The sequence below is a fragment of the Nycticebus coucang genome, chromosome 1 (genome assembly GCF_027406575.1).
Source record: "Nycticebus coucang isolate mNycCou1 chromosome 1, mNycCou1.pri, whole genome shotgun sequence".
In the NCBI taxonomy this organism is placed as follows: Eukaryota; Metazoa; Chordata; class Mammalia; order Primates; family Lorisidae; genus Nycticebus; species Nycticebus coucang.
In genome coordinates this window covers 159,617,016-159,642,730 of record NC_069780.1, presented here as the reverse complement: position 1 = coordinate 159,642,730, position 25,715 = coordinate 159,617,016, and the positions used below count along the sequence as shown (strand labels likewise).

General features: G+C 38.2%; 1 protein-coding gene across 7 annotated transcripts in view; it reads left to right on the top strand.

Annotated features, from left to right (window-relative positions):
* NNT (nicotinamide nucleotide transhydrogenase) overlaps positions 1-25,715 on the top strand; it is a 116,518-nt gene that overhangs the window by 64,780 nt on the left and 26,023 nt on the right. For all 7 annotated transcript variants that reach the window (XM_053591076.1, XM_053591089.1, XM_053591058.1 and 4 more), the window contains 5 exons: positions 787-982; positions 3,925-4,158; positions 5,293-5,453; positions 6,031-6,210; positions 24,177-24,336. In XM_053591076.1, coding sequence (XP_053447051.1) covers positions 787-982; positions 3,925-4,158; positions 5,293-5,453; positions 6,031-6,210; positions 24,177-24,336 — 931 coding nt within the window. The remainder of the gene's footprint in view (positions 1-786; positions 983-3,924; positions 4,159-5,292; positions 5,454-6,030; positions 6,211-24,176; positions 24,337-25,715) is intronic.

Genomic DNA, 25,715 nt, shown 5'->3' with positions numbered 1-25,715 from the left:
TAAACATTCATGTATAGAAAACCAGAAATAATCAAGTTGAACTTTGAAAATTCCAACTTGAAATATAATAGAACCTTCACTTTGTTTTGAACTCTGTATTTCCCATCTCTTTTCAATGATTGTCTCTTTGGTATTCCCAACATGTAGTATTTGTTGAATGAGCAAAATATTTTTTGAGAACAGTTGGAACAGTGAGTCAGAGAGACCCAAGTCTAAATTTGCCATTTTTATTGATCATTTGACCTTGGAGAAATCACACAATCTTTTAAGCTCTGATTTTCTGTTTTGTAAAAGTAGAATAATGATTTTTCCTCTTGTCATTGTCATGAGGCTCAGTTCCAACATAAGTAAAATATATGGCACAGTCCCTTGCACTTAAGCCAGGACTTGGCTCTTTTACATTTGATCAGGGTTAGTATTTTCAGATCCAGTAAGAAGTCCATTTTAATTTACATATATATGCACATACACATATATTAGTGCATGGTATTAAATCTAGATGAAACCAATTTACATGAATGGTATAATTGCATGAAACCAATTTACATGAATGGTATAATTGCGAATATAATACGAAGTATGTATTTCATATGTTAACATTCCTAATAGGTAGGAAAATACATTGAAATATTGAAACAAGAGTTTGGATTTGTCCCTTTATTGTCTAAATTTAAAATTGTCCTTGGAGAATCATGCTTCCACGAGAGAGAGAGAGGCAAAGGTCCTCTCTTTGCTAATAAAATGAAAGTTCTAATAATCTCTCTCTCTTTCCTTTCCTTTGAAAAGATCATGTACCTAGGCTCGGGTTTGTGCTGTGTTGGTGCCCTGGCTGGCCTTTCCACTCAGGCAACAGCTCGTCTTGGCAATGCATTGGGCATGATTGGGGTTGCCGGAGGCCTGGCAGCCACCCTTGGAGGCTTAAAACCTGGCCCAGAATTGCTAGCTCAGATGTCTGGAGCAATGGCTTTGGGCGGTACCATAGGTAAGCACTTGTAGGTTTCTGCATTTAGTGCAAATTGCTTTGCTGAATGTTATTTTGGTGAAAATTTATCCCAGTTGGTATAATTCTTATTCAAGTATAAACATTTTAAAACAGAATAAGGGCATCAATTGACTCAATAGTGTGGGCAAAATACATCCTGTATTCAATTCTTATTTTCCTTTACTGGATCCATTTGGCTGATTTAGAATGGGGGAATGGAATACTTATATATGTACTATATATATAGGCTTGTTTTTCATTCTCCTGGGCATAAATGGCAGAAGATTTTGCTTCATAGACTTCTTAAAAATTTGGAAAAATCACACACCCACTGAAAAATCAGTGTTTTAATCCAGTTCAGTGGTTAGCATACAGGGACTAATGGTTAAATTTTCAGGCATTTTGGGAGCTGGTTGTTAAAACATAGCCATTATTGAACATTAAGTTATACAAACTTAAATTTAGAAAAAGGTAATACTAATAAAATGTCTAATTTTCTTTTCTTTTTTTTTTTTTTTTATTGTCGGGGATTCATTGAGGGTACAATAAGCCAGTTACACTGATTGCAATTGTTAGGTAAAGTCCCTCTTGCAATCATGTCTTGCCCCCATAAAATGTGTAAAATGTCTAATTTTCTAATTAACTAGGTTTTATTATCTATGCTCTTAAGGCTATTTGTATCCATCATACATGTACAGTACTGGGTGATGGTTCTGTACCTCTCTGCCAAGTTTCACATTCAGTGACATCATGCTGGGAGGTTGAACTTGGATGTGGTAACAGTGTTTACAGCATAAAAGTAACTGCTACAAATCTGTGTTTGATTTATTGTTTATTGTTCAGACCTCAGAAAGTGATGGAGAACATGTTAATAATTCGGCTTGTGCTTAAAATGTGTTTTGACTAAGCACAAACTGTGAATAGCACAACAAATTGAGCAGATATTCCTCCAGTATTTGAAAACTTATCAGATTTAGCGAAGAAGTCACTTCCATGGTTTACAAATGAAGTTCTCACATCTTATTATTTTACTTTCATCTTGTTAAACAAAAGTATTAATGTTCATGTCAGAAGCGCACTCATTCATCACTTGCAAGCACACTGTTGGTTATAGATATGAGACTTTAGGAAAAATCAACAAAAGCATTCTATGAAAGTCGATTGAGCTATATGGAACTTTTTTTTTTGCAGTTAAGGTTTCTTTTTTTTTTTATTAAGTCATATACACATAGATCATGAATACATTTATACATATGTGGAGTACAATGGGTTGATTTTTTTTTTTTATACAATCTGATGTGGTTACATCAAACCAATCAACATAGCTTTTGCCTCATTTACTTGATTATTGTGTTAAGACATTTATGTTCTACACTTGACAGATTTGACTTGTACCCTTGCAGTATGCTCCATAGATGTGGTCTCGCCTTTTACCCTCCCTCTATCAAACCTCCTCCCTCCCCGAGCTATATAGAACTTAAAGAGTATTGTGTATTTTATTATTATTTGAAAATTATGTGCTAATACATACTTTTATATCAGTAAAAACTCATGTGTTTCTATCTGCACATGCTTTTTCCCTCAAGAACTGATTGCTAAATATTCACCAGCACCACCCTAGCCTAGGCCTACTTTTATACTTCCCCGGGAAAGCATTGAGTCCCTTCTTAGTAATCTACAGAAAGGTATTGAAGGAAACCGCTTGTGCTATATATGTTCATGATGGGAAAACCTTTAGATATGATGTTAGCAAATATTCTGAGCCATGTCCCTTCTATACAACACACCTATAGCCATGAAACTCCAGAGTTTCCTCTAATTGAGCATTCACTGTCCAGATGTTTGGCATTTTCTTACCTTTGGACGTGGTTCGCACCCACTCTCCTGAAAAACTAGGCCTTCTTCATACCTATTTCAGGTGTTTTTTGTGTGCTCAGGGCAAGCACTGACCAGAGAGATGATGGCCTGAGTTATAGAGGGGAATGTTTAAGGGGATTTAACTGGACCTCTGAGTAACCCGAAGTGTTGGCTAGGGGAGTACTGGGAGTTTGTGAGGGGAAGAGGAATGCATTGATGTCATGTGTCTGGGTTTGTTGTATGGAGAAAAACTGCTATTTTGAAAGGATATGTAGGTTGAGGATCCCTAATCCTAAATCTGAATGCTCCAAAGTCCAAAACTTTTTAAGCGCAGACACCATACCAAAAGTGGAAAATTACCCACATAAGTACTTTACCAAACTTTTGTTTTATGCACCAAAATTATTAAAAGCTTGTGTAAAATTACCTGCAGGCTATGTGTATAAGGTATATATGACTCATAAATGAATTTACTATTCAAACTTGGGTTCCATCCCCAAGGTACTTCATTACGTATATGCAGATATTCCAAAATCCAAAATGTGAAATACTTTCAGTCCCAAGCATTTCAGATAAGGGATGCTCAACCTGTATATCGCCAGTGTGTTTACCTTCTGCACAGCCCCTGGAGAGGCTGTTTAACCCATGCTTGGAACTAGGTCATATTTGTTGATTACAGTGATGGAACTTTTTTGTTTTACATTTCTGATTAATACGACAGTACGTACAATTAGGTGCCATCGTTTGTGTTTGTCAGGTAAAGTCCAAGTTGTAGTTGTGTCCTTCTCACAGGAAGTGTACGATACAGTCACATTGTCCCCACTGGGGAATGACCGGCAAACACACCTCCCCACCCCTCTTCTTGGACTTCATCAGGTTTTCTGTCATGTGACCACATTGCTGCTAATCTGCAAATGTCAAATTAGTATTGAGTACATGTGATGCTTGTTTTTCCATTCTTGTGATACTTTACTTAGGAGAGTGTTTTCCAAATAAGATGGAAACTCTTCAGGGTGGTTTTTGTTTTGGTTACTTCCCAAAGTCTGTCAAGTTTTAATTTCTCTTTGACCTTCATTTCCCAACAGGACTGACAATTGCCAAGCGCATCCAGATTTCCGATTTACCTCAATTAGTTGCTGCTTTCCACAGTTTGGTGGGTTTGGCGGCTGTACTTACTTGTATAGCTGAATATATTGTAGAATATCCGCATTTTGCTGTGGACGCAGCAGCAAATCTCACCAAGATTGTGGCTTATCTTGGCACCTACATTGGTGGTGTCACCTTTAGTGGGTCTCTTGTTGCCTATGGAAAACTGCAGGGTAAGTGATTTATATAGAGGTAAATATATGTTGTTTAGGGTATTCAAAGGTCCATTTCAATTTCAGAAAATACCTTCCTGGTACAAACTGTTGGGTATAGAGTAGGTAGCACACAGAAATATGTAAGAATGTTTTTTTCCCCTGTGAAGATGGTTCCCCTTAACTGATCCGCACAAATCTCATAAAATTTTGATGTCGTTTCTTCTATAGACGGGAATAGAGGAAATTAATGCCCAGAAATTTGCATGGAGGGACCAGTTGACATTCAATAACACACATGAACAAAATAGCATCTTCATAATCCTTGGTTAGAGAAGTCTGTACAGAGTTTATAGAAATAAACTTTATGTATTTTCCAGAATAGAGAGAAGCTTGTTGAATGCTTATGAATTTGTGTAGTTCATAAGCAATACTTACTTTGAAAACAAATATGTGTTTTAAAGCTCTAGCTCAGCAACTTTTGCTGCTGCTAAAGTCAATCATGAAAATAGAAGTGAAGGGAAAGCCCCTCTGAGGTTGCTTTCAGTGTTTTCACAAAAAAACGTGACTATGGAGAAACTAGTTTGTGATTTAAAAACATGGGCTTTCCTCTCAGTCATTAAAATTAAGTAGGGAACTTCCGTGAAACTTAAAGATCATAAAGGAATTTGAAACCTCAAGCATTCTTATCTCATGCTGTCTTTAGAAATAACTAACAAGCAAGGGTTCTTCTCCTTTGGGCTCAGGTGATAGAATCAGAAATGCTAACAGGCAGGGACTCATGCTGAAGTTTTAAGTAAAATCACCTTTTAAGATTCTTTGACAAAGAGTAAGGAAATTTTTATGTGATCAAAGTCAGGGAAATAAAGTTAAATTGAACCCGGTTTTTCCTGTCTCCATTAATGTTTGTTATTGTAACGACTCTAATTTGCTTTTATGTTTCCTATTTGGTGATATAAAGTGATTATCTTTAAAATAGTATGTTATTTAAGTGATATAAAGTGATATTTTAAATACTATATTATTTCAGTGATATAAAGTGATATTTTAAAATATTATTAAATTAAGTTTGGATTATAAGACACATACTTGCTTGTGTGGGAGGGAGTTTTTTTACTACCTATTCTCAATTCTGAGTAATGTGTTTGGTTCCAGGTATCCTGAATTCTGCCCCTCTCCTCCTACCTGGAAGGCACTTACTCAATGCAGGCTTGCTGGCTGCGAGCGTAGGTGGAGTAATCCCATACATGCTGGATCCAAGCTTTGCCACTGGCATTCTCTGTCTGGGCTCTGTGTCAGCTCTCTCTGCTGTCATGGTAAGAGGCCAGAGATTGAAAAAGCATATACTTAGGGAGGAACTGAGAATATTTTGTTCAATTATAGTCTAATTATATTTCTGTCTCTTTAAGACCCCTGATGGAATAGAATAATTAGAAAATTAGAATAATTAAGAGCGAAGATGTTAAATGTCAGAAGTTTTATTTTTATATTATTATTATTCTTATTATTTTTAGAGACAAAGTCTTGGTAGAGTGCTGTGGCGTCACAGCTCAGAGCAACCTCCAACTCTTGGGCTTAGGCAATTCTCTTCCCTCAGTCTCTGGAGTAGCTGGGACTACAAGCTCCCACCACAACGCCCAGCTATTTTTTTTGTTGCAGTTTTGGCCGAGGCCAGGTTTGAACCTGCCACCCTTGGTATATGGGGCTGGCGCCCTACCCACTGAGCCATACGTGCTGTCCCCTGCTCGGCCATTTTTTGTTGCAGTTTGGCTGGGGCTGGGTTTGAACCCGCCACCCTTGGTATATGGGGCTGGTGCCCTACTCACTGAGCCACAGGTGCCGCCCTTATTTTTATATTATTAATATTGAGCTGTGCTTTGGTTTTTGTCCCAGGGTGTGACTTTGACGGCTGCTATTGGAGGTGCTGACATGCCTGTGGTCATCACTGTACTGAATAGCTACTCAGGCTGGGCCCTGTGTGCCGAGGGCTTCCTGCTCAACAACAACCTGCTGACCATTGTGGGTGCACTCATCGGCTCCTCTGGTGCTATCCTGTCATACATCATGTGTGTGGTAAGAAATGCTTATGTGAAAGAAAAGTAGACGGTGTTCTGCAAATATGGATGTGCTCGTCATATCTTTTATCAGGCATAAAAACGAGTATGTTAACTTAAATTCTCTTTAGCAGAAATAGCAGTGTTTTGTTTGAATGAATTTCTAGGACTATATTTAAAGTGTCCAACTATAGCGAATTAGGAAGGTTAAATTGGAAGATAAAAATCTAATCTCTGTCCACATTTGGAGGTAAACACATAACATTTTGGTTTCTTTTTTTTAATCTTTATTATTCGCGTGTTACATATTTGTGTATTTACTTGTCTGATCATATCGTGTATCATTTTACATTTAAGTCTTTAAACTTATGATATTCTTGGCTTTTTTTTATCATTAAGATGCCTTTAAGATTATTTTTGGAGACTTTGTATTAATCTGTCACATGGATATATGAAAGTTATTTAATACTTCTCTAATGCTGTACATTTGATGCTTGATTTTTATTTCTCTTTGTACATTAATATATCTCTGACAATTTTGATTTTTGTCTTGGGATAGATTCACAGAAGTAGAAGTGAAAGGGTGAACTCATTTTTACAGACTCTTCATATGCTCAGTTCCATGTTTCCGAAAGGGTTATTCAAATTTACATTCCCACTGGTCATCTGTGAGAGTGCTAAGCTTGCAGTTTTGTTGTGGTCGGAATGATTTTTTAAAAAAAGAACAGAAGAAAGTGATAACATGAATGCTTCCTTCCTTTTTGTTTCTAATTCTCTTCTTGATGCCAAGAAAATATCTTGCAAATAATTAAAGATTGAACTAGAAAAAATTTTCAAAGTAAAGATATTATTCTCTAAGTAATACTAATAGTTTTGAATGACAAAGTACAAGCATGCAACTAAGTGAAATCAGAATGTGACTTTACAACTTAAAAATAATCCTTATTTACCTTTGAAATAATTGAAACTATCATTGTAATTTGGAATGCCAAAGTTATCTTTTTATAATAAAAAAAATTTTTGTTTCTTTGGCCATATTGTAAAACAAAGGATTTGATAGCCCACATTCAAAGTAAACCAAAAGATTTTAAAATGGAATCACTTGAGTTATTCAGGAATTTGGAAAGGTGGAGGTTTATATACCCTGTTTTAAAAGTGTCAGGATTTGGGGTTTATATATATAAATGTTTATGAAGAAGAAAAATCTATTCAGTTGTACTAGAAATATTGTTTTCTCTAAAAATGAACTTTTAACTCTTAATTTGACTTTGCTTCATTTGTTGAATTTGAATGGCCAGCAGGGGGCAGCAGACTTTCATTATTATTCATGGTTCATCAGAAACTTAAGATTTTAAAATTAAATGGGAAGAATTTAATTTTAGCAAAGCCAGTGGCATACTGATAAGGGGAGGGGAGGGAGGAAGATTTATATCTGATCTTTAAATGTCATCATGGGTGCTTTCTTGCCTTTATTCTTTTTTATTAAATGGTATTCTTTAGGTTCTTATATTTATTAACAGTATTTCTTAAATCTGTCTGTGTCTTTTATTTCTCTCCTTTTCATTCTTTTTTTTATTGTTAAATCATAGCTGTGTACATTAGTGCGATCAAAGGGTACAAGGTACTGGTTTCATATACAATCTGAAATATTCTCATCAAACTGTTCAACGTAGCCTTCATGGCATTTTCTTAGTTACTGTATGTAGACATTTGTATTCTGCATTTAGTAAGTTTCGCCTGTGCCCATTCTAAGATGCACCATAGGTGTGACCCCACTCGTTACCCTCCCTCCACCCTAACCTCCCCCCTCCCTTCCCCTTCCTTGGCCCTTTCCTCATAGTCTTGTGCTATAGTTGGGTTATAGTCTTCATGTGAAAGCTATAATTTAGCTTCATAGTAGGGCTGAGTACATTGGATGCTTTTTCTTCCATTCCTGAGATACTTGCTAAGAAGTATATGTTCCAGCTCCATCCATGTAAACATGAAAGAGGTAAAGTCTCCATCTTTCTTTAAGGCTGCATAATATTCCATGGTACACATGTACCACAATTTGCTAGTCCATTCGTGGGTCGATGGGCACTTGGGCTTCTTCCATGACTTAGCAATTATGAATTGGGCTGCAATAAACATTCTGGTACAGATGTCTTTGTTATATTGTGATTTTTGGTCTTCTGGGTATAAACCTAGTAAAGGAATTATAGGATCGAATGGCAGGTCTATTTTTAGATCTCTAAGTATTCTCCAAACATCCTTCCAGAAGGAACGTATTAGTGTGCATTCCCACCAGCAGTGTAGAAGAGTGCTCTTTTCTCCACATCCATGCCAACATCTCTGGTTTTGGGATTTTGTTATGTGGGCTACTCTTACTGGGGTTAGGTGATATCTCAGAGTAGTTTTGATTTGCATTTCTCTGATGATTAAGGATGATGAGCTTTTTTTCATGTGTTTGTAGATTGTGCATCTGTCTTCTTTAGAGAAGTTTCGTCTTCAAGTCCCTTGCCCACCCTGAGATGGGATTACGTGTTCTTTTCTTGCTAATACGTTTGAGTTCTCTGTGGATTCTTGTTATTAGACCTTTATCGGAGGTATAACCTGCAAATATTTTCTCCTATTCTGAGGGCTGTCTGCTTGCTTTATTTACTATGTTCTTGGCTGTGCAGAAGCTTTTTAGTTTGATCAGGTCCCAGTAGTGTATTTTTGATACTGCTTCAATTGCCTGGGGAGTCCTCCACATAAAATATTCACCCAGGATGATTCCTCCTTTTCCTTCTTTGTCTAGTGTCTTTTATTATTATTAGTTATAGCAACCCCAGGAACTCTTATGGACTCTGTCCTATAACTGTTACTAATAAGTAGAATAAGGTAGTAAGAGGTGCTTCCTGAAAGTGCTGTCTTATGTGTACTTCTGTAATTGTAACATCTTTCTCTCTTTTCCTTCACATTTCTTGATATATTTTCACTAGTTCTTTTTTTTTTTTTTTTTTCAGTTTTCACTGCCTCAAATGTACCCTTTACCACATCTTTTTTATTCCTGTACTGTACATACAGGGTATTTCTTTTTTTTCTTCCAGTTTTCATTGTTTAGCTGGCCCAGGCCAGGTTCGAACCCTCCAGCCTGGGAGAATGTGGCTGGCGCCTGACCTACTGAGCTATGGGCGCCACCTGTGGCATTCTTGTCTGAAGCTGTAAATTTCATATTGGGTCAGATTAACACTCTGTTTGTAATAGCAAGTTTGTATTAATTTGGATTCAAGGACAGTTGACACCTTAATTTTAAAAAATTAACAAAAATAGGCTGGACATGGTGGCTCACGCCTATAATCCTAGCATTCTAGGAGGCTGAGGTGGGTGGATTGCTTGAGTTCAGGAGTTCAAGACCAGCTTGAGCAGGAGCCAGACCCTGTCTCTACTAAGACAGAAAAACTAACTGGGTGTTGTGGCACATGCCTGTAGTCCCAGCTACTTGGGAAGCTGGAGGCAACAGGATTTCTTTAGCCTAAGGGTTTGATCTGGCACCATGGCACTCTCTCTGTCCAAGGTGATAGAGTGTGACTCTGTCTCAAAAAAAAAAAAAAAGAAAATTTATAAAAGTGAAAGATGTTTAATATAGGAAATATGGAAGAAACAAAAGAATAAATAAGAAAACCATCTGAATTTCAATTAACATTTAACTATTGATATTCTAGTGTTTTTTATGTGTATATTTAAATATTCTATTTAATGTATTTTTTCTAACTTTAGTTTATATTTAATTTTATAACTAATAATACCTACATATTATTACAGCTTATGGGTGTTCTATAATATATGAGAATCCATATTATTCCTTTTTTTTTTTTTTATTGTTGGGGATTCATTGAGGGTACAATAAGCCAGTTACACTGATCGCAATTGTTAGGTAAAGTCCCTCTTGCAATCATGTCTTGCCCCCATAAAGTGTGACACACACTAAGGCCCCACCCCCCTCCCTCCATCCCTCTTTCTGCTTCCCCGCCCATAACCTTAATTGTCATTAATTGTCCTCATATCAAGATTGAGTACATAGGATTCATGCTTCTCCATTCTGGTGATGCTTTACTAAGAATAATGTCTTCCACGTCCATCCAGGTTAATACGAAGGATGTAAAGTCTCCATTTTTTTTAATGGCTGAATAGTATTCCATGGTATACATATACCACAGCTTGTTAATCCATTCCTGGGTTGGTGGGCATTTAGGCTGTTTCCACATTTTGGCGATTGTAAGTTGAGCTGCAATAAACAGTCTAGTACAAGTGTCCTTATGATAAAAGGATTTCTTTCCTTCTGGGTAGATGCCCAGTAATGGGATTGCAGGATCAAATGGGAGGTCTAGCTTGAGTGCTTTGAGGTTTCTCCATACTTCCTTCCAGAAAGGTTGTACTAGTTTGCAGTCCCACCAGCAGTGTAAAAGTGTTCCTTTCTCTCCACATCCACGCCAGCATCTGCAGTTTTGAGATTTTGTGATGTGGGCCATTCTCACTGGGGTTAGATGATATCTCAGGGTTGTTTTGATTTGCATTTCTCTAATATATAGAGATGATGAACATTTTTTCATGTGTTTGTTAGCCATTCGTCTGTCATCTTTAGAGAAAGTTCTATTCATGTCTCTTGCCCATTGATATATGGGATTGTTGGCTTTTTTCATGTGGATTAATTTGAGTTCTCCATAGATCCTAGTTATCAAGCTTTTGTCTGATTGAAAATATGCAAATATCCTTTCCCATTGTGTAGGTTGTCTCTTTGCTTTGGTTATTGTCTCCTTAGCAGTACAGAAGCTTTTCAGTTTAATGAAGTCCCATTTGTTTATTTTTGTTGTTGTTGCAATTGCCATGGCAGTCTTCTTCATGAAGTCTTTCCCCAGGCCAATATCTTCCAGTGTTTTTCCTATGCTTTCTTTGAGGATTTTTATTGTTTCATGCCTTAAATTTAAGTCCTTTATCCATCTTGAATCAATTTTTGTGAGTGGGGAAAGGTGTGGGTCCAGTTTCAGTCTTTTACATGTAGACATCCAGTTCTCCCAACACCATTTATTGAATAGGGAGTCTTTCCCCCAAGGTAAGTTCTTGTTTGGTTTATCGAAGATTAGGTGGTTGTAAGATATTAGTTTCATTTCTTGGTTTTCAATTCGATTCCAAGTGTCTATGGCTCTGTTTTTGTGCCAGTACCATGCTGTCTTGAGCACTATGGCTTTGTAGTACAGACTAAAATCTGGTATGCTGATGCCCCCAGCTTTATTTTTATTACTAAGAACTGCCTTAGCTATACGGGGTTTTTTCCGGTTCCATACAAAACGCAGAATCATTTTTTCCAAATCTTGAAAGTACGATGTAGGTACTTTGATAGGAATGGCATTGAATAGGTAGATTGCTTTGGGAAGTATAGACATTTTAACAATGTTGACTCTTCCCATCCATGAGCATGGTATGTTCTTCCATTTGTTAATATCCTCTGCTATTTCCTTTCTGAGGATTTCATAGTTTTCTTTATAGAGGTCCTTCACCTCCTTCGTTAGGTATATTCCTAGGTATTTCATTTTCTTTGAAACTATGGTGAAGGGAGTTGTGTCCTTAATTAGCTTCTCATCTGGACTGTTATTGGTGTATACAAAGGCTACTGACTTGTGGACATTGATTTTATATCCTGAAACATTACTGTATTTTTTGATGACTTCTAGGAGTCTTGTGGTTGAGTCTTTGGGGTTCTCTAAGTATAAGATCATGTCATCAGCAAAGAGGGAGAGTTTGACCTCCTCTGCTCCCATTTGGATTCCCTTTATTTCCTTGTCTTGCCTAATTGTATTGGCTAGAACTTCCAGCACTATGTTGAATAGTAAAGGTGACAGAGGACAACCTTGTCTGGTTCCAGTTCTAAGAGGAAAAGCTTTGAGTTTTACTCCATTCAGTAAAATATTGGCTGTGGGTTTGTCATAGATAGCTTCAATCAGTTTAAGAAATGTGCCACCTATGCCTATACTCTTCAGTGTTCTAATTAGAAAAGGATGCTGGATTTTATCAAATGCTTTTTCTGCATCTATTGAGAGGATCATGTGATCTTTATTTTTGCCTCTGTTAATATGGTGGATAACGTTTATGGACTTGCGTATGTTAAACCAGCCTTGCATCCCTGGGATGAAGCCTACTTGATCATGATGAATGACTTTTTTGATGATAAGCTGTAATCTATTGGCTAGGATTTTGTTGAGAATTTTTGCATCTATATTCATGAGTGAGATTGGTCTGAAATTCTCCTTTTTGTTTGGGTCTTTTCCTGGTTTTGGTATCAGGGTGATGTTTGCTTTATAGAATGTGTTGGGGAAGATTCCTTCTTCCTCAATTTTTTGGAATAATTTCTGCAGTACAGGAATAAGCTCTTCCTTGAAGGTTTGATAGAATTCTGGAGTGAAGCCATCTGGACCAGGGCATTTTTTAGTTGGAAGCTTTTTTATTGTTTCTTTGATCTCAGTGCTTGAAATTGGTCTGTTCAGGAGGTCTATTTCTTCCTGGCTAAGTCTAGGAAGAGGGTGTGATTCCAAATATTGATCCATTTCTTTCACATTGTCAAATTTCTGGGCATAGAGTTTCTGGTAGTATTCAGAGATGATCTCTTGTATCTCTGTGGGATCAGTTGTCATTTCCCCTTTATCATTTCTGATTGAGGTTACTAGAGATTTTACTTTTCTTTTCTTTTTTTTTTTTATTAAATCATAACTGTATACATTGATATGATCATGGGGCATCATACACTCGCTTCATAAACCATTTGACACATTTTTATCACAGTGGTTAACATAGCCTTTCCGGCGTTATCTCAGTTACTGTGCCAAAACATTTACATTCTACATTTACGAAGTTTTGCAAATACCCCTGTAATATGCACCACAGGTGTGATCCCACCGATTCCCCTCCCTCTACCCACCTCCCCCTTTCCCACTTCCCCCTATTGTTAAGTTGTAGCTGGGTTATAGCTTTCATGTGAGAGTCCCAAATTAGTTTCATAGTAGGGCTGTGTACATTGGGTACTTTTTCTTCCATTCTTGGGATACTTTACTAAGAAGAATATGTTCCAGTTCCATCCATGTAAACATGAAAGAGGTAAAGTCTCCATCTTTCTTTAAGGCTGCATAGTATTCCATGGTATACATATACCACAATTTATTAATCCATTCGTGGATCGATGGGCACTTGGGCTTTTTCCATGACTTAGCTATTATGAATTGGGCTGCAATAAACATTCTGGTACAAATATCTTTGTTATGTTGTGATTTTTGGTCTTCTGGGTATATGCCCAGCAGAGGAATTACAGGATTGAATGGCAGATCTATTTTTAGATCTCTGAGTGTTCTCCATATATCTTTCCAAAAGGAATGTATTAATTTGCATTCCCACCAGCAGTGCAGAAGTGTTCCCTTTTCTCCGCATCCACGCCAACATCTCTGGTCTTGAGATTTTGTGATATAGGCTAGTCTCATTGGAGTTAGATGATATCTCAAAGTAGTTTTGATTTGCATTTCTCTGATGATTAAAGATGATGAGCATTTTTTCATATGTCTGAAGGCCGTGCGCCTGTCTTCTTCAGAGAAGTTTCTCTTCAAGTCCCTTGCCCAGCCTGCGATGGGATCCCTTGTTTTTTTCTTGCTGATGCGTTTGAGTTCTCTGTGGATTCTGGTTATTAAACCTTTGTCAGAGATATACCCTGCAAACATCTTCTCCCATTCTGAGGGCTGTCTGCTTGCTCTGCTTACTATGTTCTTAGCTGTGCAGAAGCTTTTTAGTTTGATCAAGTCCCAGTAGGGTATTTTTGAAGCTGCTTCAATTGCCTGGGGGGTTCTCCTCATGAAATACTCACCCAGACCAATTTCTTCAAGGGTTTTCCCTGCATTCTCCTCTAGTATTTTTATAGTTTCATGTCTTAAGTTTAAATCTTTAATCCAATGAGAGTCTGTCTTAGTTAATGGTGAAAGGTGTGGGTCCAATTTCAGTCTTCTGCAGGTTGCCAGCCAGTTCACCCAGCACCATTTGTTAAATAGGGAATCTTTTCCCCACTGAATGTTTTTAATTGGCTTGTCAAAAATCAAATAGCGGTAAGTAGCTGGATTCATCTCTTGGTTCTCTATTCTGTTCCAGATATCTACGTCTCTGTTTTTGTGCCAATACCATGCTGTTTTCATCACTATCGATTTGTAGTAAAGTCTGAGGTCTGGTAGTGTGATTCCTCCTGTTTTGTTTTTATTTCTGAGTAATGTCTTGGCTATTCGAGGTTTTTTCTGATTCCATATAAAACGAAGTAATGTTTTTTCAAGATCTTTAAAATATGACAGTGGAGCTTCAATAGGGAGTGCGTTGAAATTATATATTGCTTTGGGTAGTATGGACATTTTGATAATGTTGATTCTTCCCAGCCATGAGCATGGTATGTTTTTCCATTTGTTAACATTTTCAGCTATTTCTTTTCTTAGAGTTTCATAGTTCTCTTTATAGAGATCTTTCACGTCTTTTGTTAGGTAAATTCCTAAATATTTCATCTTCTTTGGTACTACTGTGAATGGGATAGAGTCCTTAACTGCTTTTTCAATTTGACTGTTGTTGGTGTATATAAAGGCTACCGATTTATGAATGTTGATTTTGTAACCTGAGACGCTGCTGTATTCCTTGATCACTTCTAGGAGTTTTGTAGTAATATAGGTACTAATTCCTCTTTAAAAGTTTGGTAGAATTCTGACGTGAAACCATCTGGTCCCGGGCTTTTCTTTTTAGGGAGGTTTTGTATAGTTGATGCTATTTCTGAACTTGATATGGGTCTGTTCAACATTTCCACTTGATTCTGGTTAAGTCTTGGAAGGTGGCGTGCTTCCAAGTATTGGTCTATTTCCTTCAGATTTTCATATTTCTGAGAATAAAGTTTCTTGTAATATTCATTAAGGATTTTTTGGATTTCTGATGAGTCTGTGGTTATTTCGTCTTTGTTGTTTCTGATTGATGATATTAGAGATTTTACTCTTTTTTTCCTGATTAGGTTGGCCAGAGGTTTATCTATTTTATTGACCTTTTCAAAAAACCAGCTTTTTGATTTATTGATCTGTTGTATTATTCTTTTGTTTTCAATTTCATTTAATTCTGCTCTAATTTTGGTTATTTCTTTTCTTCTACTGGGTTTGGGGTTGGAATGTTCTTCCTTTTCCAGTTGCGTGAGATGTCCCATTAAGTTGTTAACTTCCTCTTTTTCCGTTCTCTTGAGGAAGGCTTGCAGTGCTATAAATTTCCCTCTTAGAACTGCCTTTGCAGTGTCCCAGAGGTTCTGATAGTTTGTGTCTTCATTGTCGTTTTGTTCCAAAAAATTGGCGATTTCTTTCTTTTTTTTTTGTAGAGACAGAGTCTCACTTTATGGCCCTCGGTAGAGTGCCGTGGCCTCACACAGCTCACAGCAACCTCCAACTCCTGGGCTTAAGCGATTCTCTTGCCTCAGCCTCCCGAGTAGCTGGGACCACAGGCACCCGCCACAACGCCCGGCCATTTTTTGGTTGCAGTTTGGCCGGGGCCGGGCCTGAACCCGCCACCCTCGGCATATGGGGTTGGCGCCCTACCGACTGAGCCACAGGCGCCGCCCGGCGATTTCTTTCTTAATCTCATCTCTGACCCAGCTATCATTCAGCATAAGGTTATTTAACTTCCATGTTTTTGTATGGGTATGCAGATTCCTGTTGTTACTCAATTCAAGTTTTATTCCGTGATGGTCCGAGAAGATGCATGGATAATTTCTATTCCTTTAAATTGACTGAGGTTAGACTTGTGACCTAAAATGTGGTCAATTTTGGAGTAAGTTCCGTGGGCTGATGAGAAGTATGTGTATTCAGTTTTGTTGGGATGAAATGTTCTGTAGATGTCTGCTAAATCTAAATATTGGATGGTTAGGTTTAAATCTAAGATTTCTTTGCTCAGCTTCTTTCTGGAGGATCGATCCAACACTGTCAAGGGAGTGTTGAAATCTCTGACGATTATGGAGCTGGAGGAAATCAAGTTACTCATGTCTGTTAGAGTTTCTCTTATAAATTGAGGTGCATTCTGGTTGGGTGCATAGATATTAATAATTGAGATCTCATCTTATTGAGTATTACCCTTAACAAATATGAAGTGACCATTCTTGTCCTTCCTTACTTTTGATGGTTTAAAGCCTACTGTATCTGCAAATAAAATTGCAACACCTGCTTTTTTCTGATTACCATTTGCCTGAAATATGGATGACCATCCTTTCACCCTGAGTCTGTATTTGTCTTTTAAGTTGAGATGTGACTCTTGTATGCAACAAATATCTGGCTTGAGTTTTTGTATCCAGTCAGCTAACCTATGCCTCTTTAGAGGACAGTTTAAGCCATTCACATTGATGGAGAGTATTGATAAGTCTGGTGGAATTTTGGGTATCGAGTTTTTCAAAGGTCCAGTGGACATTTTTAATCCTTTCGCCAGTGTGGAAGTTGGAGTTTGATCCGAAGTTTCTGAGTGAGTTTACTTTTGTGGTATATGATTGGGTTGGTCATTGTGGAGGATAGGTCTGAGAACATCCTGAAGAGCTGATTTACTTATGGCAAATTTTTTCAACATATGAATGTCATTGAAGTATTTAATTTCTCCATCATAGATGAAACTCAGTTTAGCTGGATACAAGATCCTGGGTTGAAAGGTTTTTTGCTTTAGGAGATTAAAAGTTGATGACCAGCCTCTTCTGGCTTGAAAAGTTTCACCAGAGAGATCTGCAGTTATTCTAATATTCTTACCTTTGTACGTTATAGTTTTCTTTCGCCGGGCTGCTTTGAGAATCTTCTCTTTCATGTTAACTTTAGTGAAGCTAATTATGATATGTCTGGGGGATGACTTATTGGGGTTGAATCGTGCTGGGGTTCTGAAGCTGTCTGCTATCTGAATTTCAGATTCTCTAGGCAGGTCTGGAAAATTTTCTTTCATAATTTCATGCAGAAGGGCCTCTGTGCCCTCGGTGGCGACTTCATCATTCTCAGAAATTCCTATAATTCTTATGTTGCTTTTTTTCGAATTATCTGAGAGTTCTCTGAGTGAGTGATCCATTTTTGCTCTCCATTTCTCTTCCTCTTTGAGAGATTGGGAGCGTTCGAAGACTTTATCTTCAATGTCAGAAATCCTTTCTTCTGCTTGCTCCATTCTGTTACTGAGGGATTCTACTGTATTTTTCATATCTTTGAGGGCCGTAAGTTCTTGCTTCAGTGTGTCTAAGTCTTTGGTGGTTTTGTCTTTAAATTCGTTAAATTCTTGAGACAATTTTTGAATTTCTCCTCGAATTCCTAATTCCATTTTATTAATCTTGTCTGCAAACCAAATTCTGAATTCGATTTCTGACATCTTAGCCAGTTGTTTATGAATGGGATCTTCAATCACATCTGCCGTATCTTTTCTTGGGGGGGTTGATCTATTCTGGTTATTCATGTTACCAGAGTTTTTCTGCTGATTCCGCCCCATGGTTATTTTACTCCCTTTGGTTTTTCCCCTGGGGTTTTATCGAGGGCCCGTACAGTGTTGTGGCCTGAGAAACTGGGGCCCTGTCTGGTGTGGTGGAGCAAAGTGGTTTTGTCTTGTTTTCAGCTGGTTTCTGTTCGATCCTATTGCAACTTCTACTCTGGCTTGAAGTCTCAGCTGTGTGGAAAAATCAGCAATTAAGTCACCCCGCCTGCCCACCTCTGGCCCCACTTGGAAAAGGAGAATCAAACCTTCCTACAATCGCACACCCAGGGCACCACCTGAAAAGTCCTCAGTCTATTAGCCCAGTTCAAAAGGTCCAAATCAACTGTCTCAATCGGCACCTGTCTCGGGTGGGAGAGTTCAAGAGGTCTCTGGGAACTGGATCACAGGGGCCTGGTGACTCCTCTGACACAGCTCACCCCAGTGCAGCGTGGAGTCAGGAGGAGCCACCCAGCAAACAGAGCAGTCTAGGAAGGTTGACGTCTCCTTCCCCACTTTGCCCCTCCGTCGGACCCAGTCACTGGTATCTCTGCAGATGGCTAACCCAGTTGCCTGCAGTGAACAGACACTCCAGGGGTTTGCACCTGCCTGAATCGCAAGGAAGTCTGCCAGGCCCCCGCAGACTGCCGTTATCTAGCAGGAGGAGATGGGGCCTGACATCTTTGAGTGTTTGATGCAGGTGATGGGAAGGAGGTGTTCACTCAGGCTTAGCCCCGTCCCTGATGGATGCTGCTAACAGAACAGAACAGAACAGACAACTTTGCGGGGTTCTGTCTCTGTTCCTGTCGTCGCCTACAGAAGACGGGCTGTTTTGAGTTCAAACGTCTTTGCTGCTGGAGATTTGTGTCTGAACACCTCTCTGGGTCGGCCCCGCCCTGGAAGCTTCCTGGGTTTGTGAGCCATGTCAGGCAGAGTTATCTCAAGAACTTTGTCTTCTACCTCTGAAATTGTTTCTTCTGCATGGTCTAACCTGTTGCTGATACTTTCCATTGCATCTTTAAGTTCCCTAATTGACTGTTTCAGTTCCTTCAGCTCTGCTATATCCTTTTTATATTCTTCATATCGTTCATCTCTGATTTGATTCTGTTTTTGGATTTCCTTTTGGTTATTTTCCACTTTATTAGCAATTTCCTTCATTGTTTCCATCATTTCTTTCATTGTTTTCAACATGTGTATTCTAAATTCCCTTTCTGTCATTCCTAACATTTCTGTATAGGTGGAATCATCTGCAGTAGCTACCTCATGGTCCCTTGGTGGGGTTGTTCTAGACTGGTTCTTCATGTTGCCTGGAGTTTTCTGCTGATTCTTCCTCATGTGTGATTTCTTTTATCTGTTTCCTTGCCCTAATTTTCCTTTCACTTCCTCTTGCTCTTTAAGTTCTTGTGCCTGTGGACTAAGGGTTACAGGAACAGAAGGGTGAGAAGGTTGAAGAGCAAAAAAGGGATGAAAGAAAGGAGGACCGAGTGATAAGAAAAAAGAGAAAGATAGAGAAAGGAGAGGGCGTGGGTATAAGGAATATTGACAAAAAGAAGAGAGGCACAGAAAGAGGAAGACAGGACAATATAGGTGTACAGTAGGGTACTTTGACACAACCTTAAAAAAACCCCACCTTCTTGGGGTGCCCAGTTGGGTGGTTCCCTTGAGGTCAGCAGCTCTTTGCTAACCTGATCAGACACAGTACCTCACCTCCACCAAGTAGAGAGGAAAGACAAAAATGCTATAAATCAAACCAAAACAAGCAAACAGAAAACTTTGCGGGGATAAAATTGGGTGAAAAACCAAATGATAGCGGTAGAAACACTAGCAGAAATGAAGTTGTAGTTATTAAAAAAGGCAGCAATGGGAAATTAAAATTAAACTAGAAAAATCGAGAACGAGAAAGGGATCTGTATGGAAAAGATTGAAATTGAAAAACAAAAGAACATCCACAACGTCAAAATAAACAAAAAAAAACCAACCAAACAAAAAAAAAGAAAAAAATACCCAACCAAAAACATAGCAGTTTGTATATGTTATTGAATATTGTCTGGGCAACACATGGTCTTCTGGGGTATGAGATGTTAATCACAGTTCTGATATGACTGGAGGCTGCTAGTTTCTCAAACCCCAGCAGGTAGACACCCTAAATCTCTCTTCAGCCCACTTAAAAGGCACTTTGAACTTGTAAACTTGCTGAGCAGAAGCTTTCCCAGCTTTCTCGCTGGAATCACTGCTAAAGTGGCTATCCACTTACCCAGTGTGCCAAAACCGGTCTCCCTCTGCCCCTGAGGGTTAGGGCTGCAAGGCGGCTCAGACCCCACCCTTAGGCTACTTGGTTGCTGGGTTACCAGCTCCCACCCGTTTCTAGCTCTGCGACCCTGAGGGCGTAGCTTGCCGGGGCAGATCACTGACAATGGTTCCGTGTGACCCACCGCCAAACACTATTAGCTCCGTCTGGCTCAGCGGCTCAGACTGGGGCCCTAGACAATGGCCAAAGTTCTCTGCACTCCCGCTCAGGCCCTCCCCAAGGCAGTTCAACTCAGTGCCAAGTCCAAGGACACCAAAACAGTTCACAGGTAAGGCCTTTCTGGTTTGCAGTCTTGCTGCTACTGAACTTACAGTTGTGGGCGGGTTTAGACGGATCGAACACACGCGACCACTTGCCGGTTTTCCACTGTTTTAGTCCTCCTCTTGGGGCCCAGAAGTCTCTCGCTGACTCCCTGTATCCTCATAGGAGTGATGATAGGCAGATCCCACCAGCCAGAGATGCCTGGAGTCCTATCTCCCCAGACTCACGGTGCCCAGATGCAAGGAAGCTGTTACTCGGCCGCCATCTTGCTCCGCCTCCAAGAATCCATCTTATTTCTTTTAACTTTTCTTTAGTTGCAGTGTTCCATCTTGTGCATTTCCTTAGGTCAAATTTTTATAAGGCAATTATATGGTCAAAGGGAGTAAGATCTTTTTGATCGCCTTTACTATTGATAAATTGATCTCCGTAAAGGATTTACCAGGCTAAGCGATCTGTAGTGTGCTTGTTTTACTGCTTACTCTCTGCTCTTAGATGTTACAAAACAAAGAAGCAACCAACAAATAAACAGGCTTGCCATATTTTTAGATTTTGAAGATAGAATTCTTTTCTTCAATTCTTTTCTTTTTTTTTTATAAATGAAAATGTGCTTTTACTTTATTATTATTATTTTTTTTATTGTTTGGGATTCATTGAGGTTACAATAAGCCAGGTTACACTGATTGCAATTTTTTCTTCAATTCTTGACTTAAATTTTCTTGAATTCTGACTTTTTACATTAACCTTCATTAATTCTTAGCTTGTGCTTCTTTATTATAAGAAATTATCTCTTTATGGCAGTCCTTAGCAGCTCAAGGTTGATGAGAATAATAAAAATGAAATCGCTACTCAGAGTTGGGCTTCAGTGCAATGCTGTAGGCACCATGCTGGGTGCTTTACAAATATTAGCTTATTTCATCCCCATACTAATTGTGAAGGGAGGTAATACTATTTTCCTTTTATAGAGAAAGCATTTTAAGACACCACTTATTATTCACCTTTGTGTTTGTGAAGACTGGCCTAGCACCTGCTATATTCAAAGGAATATAATGTTTGTTGAATGAACAGTAGATGAATATCTTATGTGTTGGTTCACTTTGTATTTTGGAAACCTCTTCCGGTAGGTTATGGTAGCAGATATCATAGAGTTAATATGGGAGCAGTATATTGACTTCTGTGTTACTTCTTGAAGGAAACATGCAATTCAAACCAGAACAGAGGGGTTTTATTATGTAAGAGGGAATGGAATGTACCCCAAGTGGTTAACCCTAAAATTGAATTTTTGTCCTGACAAAGAATTCTTTTCGGTATCCTCTGAGCCCAATGCTATGGTTACATACCACCCAATATTATAAAAAACTAAAAAATGTTGACAGTGTCTGAACAACCAGCTCAAATCAATGATTTAGTCTCTATCCAGATCTCACATAGACAGTAACCTCTTTATGATTTTATAGTCTCTCTGCTTGTGATAGTATCCAGATTCCCAGGGATATAAACGTTTGTAAAAACGGGACAGCATTGGGGCGGTGCCTGTGGCTCAAGGAGTAGGGCGCCGGTCCCATATGCCAGAGGTGGCGGGTTCAAACCCAGCCCCGGCCAAAAAAAAAAAAAACAAAAAAAACAACGGGACAGCATTTTTAGAACAAATTTTATGATTTTTATACTTTGTTGCCTATTTCCAAATGAAAATGGAATAGCATGAAATACATCAAAAGCCAAAACAAAAATAAGTATTGTTTTACTTTGTGATTAATTAATCAATTAGTACCTACAAAGCTTTGGAATGGGAGATGCTAATGAATGGTACATATGTATGTTATTATTACTTTGTTTTTTTTTTCTATTTTATGACCCTTCATTTTCAAATGTATTCTTACAGCGTGCCTGGAATACAATTTACTGTGGAATGCAATTTTAATTATAGGGCTTAATAGCTAAAAAGGAACAGTCTTGGACAGTGTTGCAAATTCTTTGTCTTGGAAGCTGGGAACTCTTCAATCTCTGCATCAGTGATTAGTTTCATTAATCACTTCTGCAAACCAAAAAGAGAGAGAGAAAAAGAAAGAAAAAAACAATAAACCCTAAACATTTGTTGGAAATATGATGTTACAATGAAAAATGATTTAGTTTTAAGAGACCACATGGATTTAGCTTAATGGTGACATAATTATGGATACATGTTTAACAAGTTGACTTTGACTGTTAAACTACTGTGTGGTTCCTTCTTTTCTCTCTAAGATGCCATCAGAAGTGGTACACGTTAATTAAATGTCCTCAGAAATTGTTTCCTTCTCCTCCATTCAGTTTTATAGGAGAAAATAATGGTCCCTTTTATGCCAAGTTAGAATAAAGTGGTCTGTCCCTCTCCATCTGTCCTCTGTGATCTAAACTTCTGCATTAGTTCATTTGACTTCTTTTATTAAACCTTATATATGTGAAAGAAATATAAGTCCTTTGAATCAATTTTTAAGGGCAAAAATTTGGTAGAACCTATTTTTTGATAACTGAAGTTTGGAATTCTGTTAAAAAAAAACTAGAAAGGATTTATCAAAGTCAACAAAAGTTGAATGTTTGAGAAGTCTTAGATTTGGCTATTCAGGTTTTCATTAAACATTGGATTTAAACATAGGAGAATGTGTTAAGGATTTAAAACTTCAAACCAGATTGGACTTCAAGAATTTAATTAAAAGCGTTAATTTAGTTGTTCTCTGACTCTCTGATCCATTAATAATTGGAAGTGAAATATTTTCAGATCCTAATGGTGAACTCAGTTACTTCTGTTACAACTTAGGTACAGAGCTTCATGGAGCATTAATTGGTTTGGATGATAAGATGGTATTAATCCCTGCATTTCTTATTTTCTTGATGACAGAGAGCCCAGAGTTCTAAATGAAATGGATGCTTAGGATTTTGATTCTTCTTCGTGTCTGGTGGCAGAATTCACCCAGGAGATCTGTAGGGCTGCCTTATAAAAAGTCTTATTTCTTGTCATTCCTATTTGTCTTCTTTTACTCTGGTGAAATCCAGATAAATATTGAGGCAAAAGTTGCTCAAACAGCATTCAGACAATAATAAGTAGACCTAAATTTTTCACTAATTTCTTGATTTTACTGGTAATTTTCCATTAACTTCTTTGTTTTATTTACTTTTTAACTGAAAATATAAAAGTGCACAATTGATTTGAGAGCAGAAAAAATGTGATTCTTAGATGACTTTTGTCAATTAAATTTTTGAAATAATTTTCAGAAGCCAGCTCAAATTTATCTGGTTAAAATGTTTTAAATGATCAGGCTGGGCGCAGTGGTGCACGCCTGTAATCCTAGCACTCTTGGGAGCCAAGACAGGTAATTGCCTGAGCTTACGGGTTCAAGACCAGCCTGAGCAAAAAGCAAGACCCTGTCTCTACTAAAAATAGAAAAACTGAGTTAAGAGGATCTCTTTGAGCCCAAGTTGGAGGTTTCTGTGAGCTATGACTCCATGGCACTCTACCCAGGGCAACAGCTTGAGACTCTGTCTCCAAAAAAAAAAAAAGAAGTTTTAAATGATCAATTAAACTTTAAATAGGCTTGATGCCTGTAGCTCAGTGGCTAGGGCACCAGCCATATACACTAGAGCTGACGGGTTCGAACCCAGCCCAGGCCTGCCAAACAACAATGACAATTACAACCAAAAAAATAGCTGGGCATCGTAGCGGGTGCCTGCAGTCCTGGCTACTTGGGAGGCTGAGGCAAGAGAATCACTTAAGCCCAAGAGCTGGAGGTTGCTGTGAGCTGTGATGCTATGGCACTCTACTGGGGGTAATATAGTGAGACTCTGTCTCAAAAAAAAAAAAAAAAAACTTCTTTAAGTAATCCAAATATAATTTACGCAAAATTTATACCATGCTAAAAAGTTATGTATATTAAATTCTCACACCTGATAATTTTGCTCTCCAGGCAATGAATCGCTCCCTGGCTAATGTGATTCTTGGAGGCTATGGCACCACTTCAACAGCTGGTGGAAAACCCATGGAAATTTCTGGCACACATACGGAAATCAACCTTGACAATGCAATTGACATGATCCGAGAAGCTAATAATATCATTATTACGCCAGGTAAAAAGAAAAATACCAAAAAGCAAACAATCTATAATTTTTATTTACATTAAAACAATTTTTTTATAATAGGAATAAAGTAGAATTGGAACTTGTTTTTTTTTCAAAAATATAATGGAAACTTAGTAGCAAGTCTGTGATGACTAAGTGAACAATACTGAGAATTCTCGGATTTAGTATTTTGGGGATCATGTGGAGATACTATGATTTGATGTATGAGTTACAGCTGTGTCTTTCTGTCATTCCACAGGTTTAAATCATTTTTTGGTCTTAGTTATTTTCTTCTCATCGGTAATTTTTGGGTCTATTGTCAAGATTAAATTATATGCAGTACACAAAAGTACTGGGCTCACTCAGTAGCCTCCCTCAGTGAATGTTAGTCTTGTTTCAAAAACAAATACTTAAATATCAAGAATTATGTGGTTTTCAGTAAGGTAAGGCAGCACTAGAAAGAGCTTGGTCTGGAGGGTCACACCACCTCCCTTTTGTTTTTAAAACCTATGTATGTCTTTAACAACCTGCATGACATTGACCAAGTCATTAAATCTCTCCAGGCCTCAGTTTCCCAGTGTTCTGAAGTTTAGCCCAGTTATTCTTCACTCTTCTCACAGAATTCTGGGTATTATGGCTAATACCTTGGTTTCAGATTAAGATTTTAACTCTACCATGCTATCATATTCATTTTCTATAAAGAAAATCTACTGATTTGACATGTGGGTAAGTTATTGGTTGGTTATGTGCTGAGATAAAAATAACGAACATTAGCGGAATTAAAAGCAAAGGGGCAAGCCTTCTCAACTTGGGGCAGTGTCAGTTTTTAGGGGCATTTGAAACATGCACATGAAGTTGGTTTTTTGGTTGTCTTAAGGTAGGGCTGCTACTGTCAATTGGTAGAAGTAGATAAAGTAAATATACCATGATGCATGGGATGCTTCCTGCGTGATGCGTGCTCCCAGCCGGAGTGGCATTGGTCTTACCCGTGGAGAAACACTGTGCTGGCCTGTAAGGATGTAAAGTTGTAGAGGACACGATCTTTTCCTTCTAGGCAATTTCCTTGTAGTGATGAAGTCAGATGGGTAGGTCAGTAATGCACAGTGGCTTGTGTAATCGGCTAAACCGATTACATAAACGATTTTTCTTTCTCGAGGAAACTGTGGAGGTTTATAAGGTTTATAGGGGAGTGAGGATTTTTTTGAACCTTAGATAATGGATGATGTTGGAGTGGGGAAAACGGAGGGAATAGCTTGAACAAAGTCTTGGCCTTTGGAAGAATGGAAGTAGAAAAATGGGGACAGATGGGAGAGTCTTTGTACAGGTACAATGGACCAAAAGGATGGCTAAAGGAGAATGAAGGGACTGAAGTTCTTGGTTAGACCTGC